Raw genomic sequence first — 7957 nt, forward strand, 5'->3', positions numbered from 1 at the left:
CATGGTTCTGTTTATTTATTATATAGTTAATTAGGGTTTAATATGTGATTCAAATAGATCAACAAGTTTGCCCAAGTTTTTTTTGTCTTTATATCAGTTACTAACGTGCATATTCTTCACAAAACATCAGGGGTTTAACGCTCGCATACAGCCGTTCACTATATGTGAGACCAACATAAATTCACACACAGCCAAGGGTAACAAACACAAGGGACAAATCAGGGGTAGAATAAATATCAAAGATGTCTGTGTCACTGCAAATAGTTATGTTACACACAATAGCACATACACTATTGATCCTTAATAAAAAAGTAAAGTGTGGAGCAGGTGAGATCGACTCCTGGTGTGAAGCAGGTCATCATTTGAGTGTGTCGGATTCAACAAAGCCGTTGCCATAAATTGGTCTGAAATGAACACCAAAGCACAGAGAGAACACGGAGAGTGTCTCACTTATGAAAAACTATATGCGGGCGTGCGTCACCGTATGGGTGTATGTGTGTGTGCACATTGGTGGTTTGCTCATGTCTGCATGTGTGCATCTCCATGAATTTGCGAGCGTGTGTGTGTGTGTGTGTGTGTGTGTTGTCTGAAGCAGCCCCAGGGAGGGGCTCTGACATTGAAGACGGGTTAAATCCTGTTTTACATTCAAGTGGCAGGCCCTAGTTCATTAGAGTGAGGATCATTCCTCCTCAAGACCAAAGGAAGCGCATACTAAACAAGAGCAGTTGTTGGGGAGAAAATGCCATTGTACGTGCAAAACCGTATGTACTGTATAAGTGTATGTGTGTGTGTGTGTGTGTGTGCGTGCACTGATGTGGTGTGAACGGAGCTGCAAAGTAACCTCTGGTTTCTTCTTTATCTCTTTCTTTTTTGTGGAGTACTGTCTTTATCCAGCAACGCAAAGGTTACTGTGCACTATTTGTATCAATATGCATGTGTGTATGTGTACGTGTCTATGTGCACAAGTCATGGCAGCTCTCCTGACTGTCTTCCACTCAACCTGTCAGTGAGTCACCCATACGCCCTCGCTGTCACTGACTTTGATGGCTTATCTTACCTCCTGAATTGGAGTCGCGCTCCCGGGGGAAATACCTTAGCACATGTAAATGCATTTGAAAGAGTAAAAATATGGGTAGGAATAATAGAGTGAGGGATAGAGGAAGACACCTAGACAGCCTCCACCTGGCATGGGCTTACTACACCTCAACAACCCTCTCTTTCCTCCATCCCTCCTCTACTACTTCCACTATTTTCATCTTTGTCATTGTTTCCCAACAACCTCCTCTTTCTCCTCTCAGCCAGGAGAAGGCCAATCCATTGTTAATGCAAGTCTCAAGGCAGATGCTTTGATCCATACGTATGGCATTTAACACCTGAGAGCAGATGTGCAATCTGCGCTCCAAATAAGCAGAGGTTACGGCTCCTACTTTCAGGGCTGAGAGTGAAGCTGAGGTTTGGAGATGTATGATGCTAGACCTGGACCTGGCGCTGTGGCTGGTGTTGTGGTTTCTGTAGCTGCTCGGGGTCTGGGGTAGATGGTGTTTGTCAGTGAGGGTGCGTCTCCTGCCTCTGGGCGCCCTGCCCTTTAGACGCGCCAGGCCTCAGGAGCCTCCTGCATGCCAAACAGACCTGTGCAGTCAAATGCAGCCACAGAGGAGAGAAGGGAGGGGAGGAGAAGCGAACGTGAGGAGGAGTCCAGAAAGAAAGGACTGGAGGGCGAAAGGGTAGAAGAGGATCTGAGGGAGAGAGCCGAGGAGGGAGGAGAGGGGCTGGAGGGGAGGAGGTGGGGTGCTGGTCACACTGCAGCAGCCATCCAGACACACCCTGCATGTGAAACACAACTGCACTGAAACGCCCTGGGAATCAGCGAAGGAGAGGTGGGAGGAGAGGAGGAGAGTGAGGGCGAAGGAGAGAGGAGGAGAGGAACAGAGGGTGACTCTGAGGTGAGTCTCAACAGCAACACTGTGTGTCGATGGCTGGGAGATATCACAGACCTTCGCCCTAACCCAGTCAGCGATAGCTATCACAGACAAAGCCCCCCATCGCCAACACTCCCACACACACACACATGCGCACGCTGCCCTGTTCAGTTCATATATTCATACATGCTTGAACATGAGCGGCTCATTATAAAAATTATGCATGTACAGCGTGTGTGTGTGTGTGGACAGTTTGTACATCTTTTGACTGCTGCTGCAGGGAGAGTAACTACTGACTCTGATTGTGCTTTCACATTATATTGGGCCTTGTTTGCGTGCCTGAAAATATGAAAACTTCTTATCAGGTACCGGGTCACAGGTAAAGGCCTTTACTTGTGTTGATAATTTGCTGCAAGTTTTTGTTTTTTTTATATTTGATATAGGATCTAGGAAAGAGGCTGTTCTCTGCACAAGTGTTTTCAAATATCCTGTATGTCTCTGGGTCCTCACCAGGGCCCCAGATAATAGTGAAGACACAGAGGTCATGTCCTCTGTACATTTTCTATGAATTTATCAGTTTCACCAAACTTGGAGCAGGTCACATTCCTTAATATATCTTATAGGTTAATTCCATTATTTGCAGTCTCACTATGGACTGACTACCCTAAAAGTTCACAATTTTACTGCTATCAATCTAGGAAGGCTTTGAAACGACATTTAAACCTTATGAAAAAAATCTAAGATAACAGTAAACTGAATAAAAGTATGAAAATATGGAGATTTAGAGGCCAGTACTGACTAGCAGCTGCCTCGTGGGTAATCCAGTTTTAGGTGATTTGGACACACAATCTCAGTATTTATGGTCCCCACCAAAGGAGATTAAATTACTTCTTCAAGGTATCATGTAACTCTTTGGGTTGTGCACTGTATATAACTCTTATTTTGTCTTTCTTATGCTGCTTATCATCTCATGAAGGTTAGGGATCACTAATCTATTCAAATGTTAAAAAAAAAAACTGTTTCAGCACAGATTTCTTCTGGCTTTATTACTGTATATACAGTAGGGTGCAGTGAAAGTGGTGCACACACAAACAAAAGTAAACAACAGTGAACCCCATTCCCACACACAAACTCAATATTATCAACTTTCCAAACTATCTACTATTCTTAACATCCAGTAAAACGGCAATTATATTGATCACCAGATGGTATGAAATTCACTCAAAAGATAAAATGGTTTATGGTTACATTTAGGTACTGTACATGTATATTAACAATACCCAGCAAAATATATAACCACAGAAAAAGCTGTAAAAAAATACTCTTTGTTTCCAAAAGTCTTGAGTTACTATAATAACAAACAAAAATAACAAAAGTGCTATTGTCCTTATAAAACAAAATTTAAAAAATTACTTCACAGGGTAATTTAAACCTCTGTAAAAAATAAATTCTAAGCCCTCATTAATTTGCAATCAAAAGAGACTTCAAACATGCATTTAGTATGTCCATCCTCTCCAGATCTCACAGCATATCACAACCAGCTTCTTTTATTTCAAGACTTTTATGAAAACTTCAAGTAGTCAATCACAGTTAATTATGTTGAACAAGATCATAAGACAAACAGCATCTAGCAACAGTTGGCTGAGAGAAGCCAGTGGTCTAAAAATGATTGCATACAGTGCCCTGAAAAGTAAACTTGAGGAAGAAATCTATGATGTTATCAGTGAGAATTTCCAATGTGCCTGTGAATGTGAAGATGTAAAAAATGTAAAAAAAAAAAAAAAAATATATCAATATAATTTTCAGACAGATTGATAACGCAAGTGGAGCAGCTTTGAATATGTGTGATTATAAGAAACTTTACAAAACAGCTGATTTATTCACCAAAGGTGAGTTCTCAGGATTTCTCTCACCTGTTCACCAAAAGATCCAAAAGTCTTTCTTCACCTTTACAATAGTCTTTACATCAATATAATAATGGATGATAGATTTGTATCTATAAACTCACACACAGCCTGCACATGAACGCTGTGGGCTGCTTGCTTGCGCACACACACACACACACACACACACACACACACACACACACACATACAAATAAGGGAAAACCCTGAATCAAAGCAACACACACACCCTCTCCATTCTCCATCCCTGGAAGATCTCTACTTCTTCGGCCCCTTGCTGTCACTGTCCTCACTGTCGTGGGAGCCACGGTAACCCCGGAGTTCGCGCCTCTCCCGGCATTCCCTGCACTCCTCCTCGTCCTCTCCCTCCTCGTCCCCCTCGTGAATGATCTCCACCTCCAGGCGGCCGATGTAGAGAGATACCGCACAGAGCCAGAAGAGGGCGACGCTGCCCACCGCGGCCCCTTGGAGCAGCAGCGCTGGCACGGACAGCAGCATCATCCTCCGCAAGGCAAAGAGGCTGCCAATGTATGAGGCACCGCCAAACGACACACACACACCTCCCAGGATAAAGAAGGCTGAGGAAAAACAGATTGACATGGTATTATTGTAGAGATCCAATTACTTTTCTCATTGTAATGGAATCTGGGAGGGAGGCGGGTTGGATGTATTCATTCTCTTAATTATTTAGATGAAAATAAGAGTTTAAGAGGGATATTTTCTGGTATGAAAAATCATTTCGGAACATATGACATATATAACATATCAGACAAGCTGTGCCCATGATTTAACACTGACTGTTATAAATAGATCTGACATAAATAATACTGAAATCATGACTTTATTCATTACCATGGCTGTTTGATTTCAGCTTTTTTTTCCTTTTTTTTTTCTTTACAAATGAATGTCTATCAAACTCAATGACTATTAATTATAAATGATTTAATGAAGGTCTTTGATAAACTTTTAACACTCAAAACTAGCATTTCAGGTAACCATGACATTGGTTACAACAAAACATCAACACCTCCTTTCTCCTATTTTTTCTTTTTTTTTTTTTTACTCATAATTATTTTAGTGGACGGCAGAAATCCTTGTGAAATTATTCATATTAAACCTGCCGGTGAATCCACAAATAAAATCTATTGCAAGGTTCTCTTAGAAATTGACAGATTTTTCGGACAAAAAGAGCTGAGGTATTGACACATTTAGACGCTCCAGTTAATGAAAGAAATTCTAGTTATTTCATGGACATTTGGACATTCAGTGATTTTCAAATGCAATTACATTTTAATTTTCTCTTTCTTTAATCCACTTGTTTTAAAAGATTTAAGGCCTGCAGCAACCCTTTGTTACTGAACGTGCATCAAAATCTACTGTTTGTTACTGCGCTACCACAGAGCCTGGGATGGCGGTGGGCTGATTTCCAGCTCTGCTGTACATGAAACAGAGTGTTGATGCCTGTACCGTATCCTGCTTCTCGTCCCACTTCACTCTGGACAAACGCGATGACTCCGATCCCAGTCGCCAGCAGACCGTTCCTGAACCAAGAGAGGAATCCTGAAAAACAGTCACAACCAGAAATAAACAGCTGAGGAGTGACAGCTTGAGCAGACACCTGTGCAGAGAGCCAGAGTCAATCACGCTGTACGTAAATAAGAATATGTTTAAACAGTGTTAGACAAGAGTGGAGACTTCCACTCTTAATCCCACACTACAAACTATGTGTGTGTGTTCACACTGGAGAAGTGACTAAATTAAGTATACTCAGAGATGTCAGTGCACGCGTACTGAAAAACACTTGATTTTTGAGAGCACTATTGTTCCACTATGCAATGCACAGAGGAAGCGAAGGAGCCCCTCACAGCCGCAAAACTAACAAATTGCAGATGTTGATATGAGACAACTCAAGGAGGGAATCGAAGGATCTCTAGGGAAAGAAAGTGTAAAATATTATGAAAAGTCTTGTTTTGTCTTTGTAAAGTTTACTTAGCAGAAAAGGTCCAAGGCAAGGGGGAGGTTCAAGCAGGATTTAAAATGATGGGCTTTTCCTTGTCATGGAGTATTTTTACACTGTGGTATTGGTACCTTTACTTAGTCAGAGGATCTGAGTACGTCTTCCACCCCTGGATATATAACGTAGCCATAACATAATGTATAATGTACAATACCTATGGAGGAAGTGTTGTGGAAGAATCTAATAAGGACTTGCATGTGTAAAGTGCAGTGAAGTGTTTAAGTTACCTGTTTCATGGGACTTTCTCAGCATCTGAAAAAAACAAACAGAAGAACCGCAGTTAGCAACGTCAACCTCTTCTTAAATGAACCATATCCCCTCCTGTTTATTGATATAAAACTGATATACGATGAATTCGGTCAGAATCTGCAAAGAGTGACACAACTTCTGTATATCACTTCCCTCCGAGGAGAAACGAAAGCAAAAGCAGCTGTGACATTCAACATCAGCTTGTTTGAGAATACTATCAGTCCCAGACGATGAATACCAGGCATTTTCCTCTCGGACTGAACCTACCAAGGCGTCCGCCTTGTCGAGGTCTGTGAACTGGTACTGCTGCGGCTCCGGCCCCCGGCTCTTCCCCCACGGTCCCTTCTCCCCATGCCGCAGCCGGGCTGAGCCATGCAGCCTCCGCAGCGGGGCTCCGGCGCAGGGAGGCCGGACCAGCTTCACTACCCGGGCGAAGTGGGACACGGCCTGCGGCAACTGCCTCCTCATGAACAAACTAAGGAAAGCCATCACATCACTAGTCCCGGTTAGCTGCAGCTGGAGCTCTGTGCAGAAGCACAACACGACCTCTGGATGACCTGTGAACCCTCACACGGTCAACCACATCCGGGAGCAGCCTCCCGCCGGCAGGTTGGCAGAATGACTGCAGCGCCACCACCGACATCAAATAAACACAACCTGTGATAAAATAGCTCTAAAAGAGATTATTTTTTACACCGTGGTTTATTTTTCTTTCCGTTTTTTCTGTTATACATTTGCATATGTTGACATTTTCCCTGAAAATCAGTTAAAATAAGCTGTAATTGCAAATGTATGCCACACGAGGGAACCAGAGCACAAGGCGATGTTTACATGAGAAACTCTTTATTTCAAACAGTACAATACAGACGGGGAAGAACAACAGCAAACATCTATTTTGATTTTAATATACACAGAGGCAAAAGGGGGCTCAAGGCTTAAAGACTTAAATAAAGTAAAACAAATAAAGTGACATTACAAACACATGAAGCACATGTTAATTTCATTTTCATCTTTAAATGGTCAAAGATTGGACATAATTGGATATATGTGTGTGTGTGTGTGTGTATATATATATATATATATATATATATATATATATATATATATATATATATAACTTATATTTGTATTTAGACTATTTACACACATTTGAAAATCTCTTAAGATAAAAAGGATTGAGGGACATGGATCCTTCCAGCTGCAACAAATCATAGGGTATTTACCCAGTAATGAAATTATATTTTTAGGAGAAATTGGTTTTGTTTGGTTCTACCAGATAATGCAAAAATGAAAGGTAGTCTCAACACTTTTTTATATTTTATAAACACTTTTTATTCATTTTGTGTCTTAAGACATTTATAGTGGTACAGCACTCCTATATATGCCATGACATTGTGAAAAAAAAGTGGTGAAGACAGAAAACATGAGAATAACAATGAATAACTTATACATCATTTCAAATAAATAAATGAAACAATAACCAAATCAGATAAAGGCCTGATAAAGCATGCTGTAATAAAACACTACCTGAAAAAAAATATGTGCTTCGTACCTGTCATGACTTTTAGCTTAGTTAGGTAGAAAAGTAAGACAAAAGAAAAAAAATCTGTATAAATATTAGCGAGAGTGAAAGAAACATCATAAATGCTAAGATATATATGCACAGATAACTATTTTTGTTTTAATTTATCATTCAGCCCTATGTTCTTCATTGTTGAAAAATGTAACTATAAAGTCATGGTGGTCAGCTTCACTTAGCTTTGCAGTATTCTAGTTTACTAGTTTCGTTTTTACAGATAACAAATGTGCCAGTCTGAATTGTGAGAAAAATATCATGCGTAAGACGTGTAGCATATTTTAATTTGAAG

At 40.9% G+C, this 7957-nt stretch overlaps 1 protein-coding gene across 1 annotated transcript; it reads right to left on the bottom strand.

Moving 5' to 3' along the window:
• Window positions 1–2938: 2938 nt before the first annotated feature.
• tmem160 (transmembrane protein 160) lies at window positions 2939–6673 on the bottom strand. The gene is made up of 4 exons (XM_071496932.1): window positions 6357–6673; window positions 6068–6092; window positions 5291–5383; window positions 2939–4401 (listed from the first exon to the last, which is right to left on the bottom strand). The coding sequence occupies exons 1-4, from the start codon at window positions 6576–6578 to the stop codon at window positions 4082–4084; spliced, it is 660 nt and encodes a 219-aa protein (XP_071353033.1). The 5' UTR covers window positions 6579–6673; the 3' UTR covers window positions 2939–4081.
• Between the last annotated feature and the right edge of the window lie 1284 nt (window positions 6674–7957).

The sequence above is a fragment of the Trachinotus anak genome, unplaced genomic scaffold (assembly GCF_046630095.1).
Source record: "Trachinotus anak isolate AG129_WGS33_773 ecotype Australia unplaced genomic scaffold, CSIRO_AGI_Tana_v1 ptg000014l, whole genome shotgun sequence".
Classification (NCBI taxonomy): domain Eukaryota; kingdom Metazoa; phylum Chordata; class Actinopteri; order Carangiformes; family Carangidae; genus Trachinotus; species Trachinotus anak.

What these genes read in the sequence shown, in the direction of transcription:
- tmem160 (XM_071496932.1), bottom strand. Translation starts at nt 6,578, where the DNA reads ATGGCTTTCCTTAGTTTGTTCATGAGGAGGCAGTTGCCGCAGGCCGTG. An exon ending in TCGACAAGGCGGACGCCTTG is followed by an intron (nt 6,093 to 6,356) that starts GTAGGTTCAGTC and finishes TGTTTTTTTCAG; the next exon opens with ATGCTGAGAAAGTCCCATGA. An exon ending in GAGAAAGTCCCATGAAACAG is followed by an intron (nt 5,384 to 6,067) that starts GTAACTTAAACA and finishes ACTGTTTTTCAG; the next exon opens with GATTCCTCTCTTGGTTCAGG.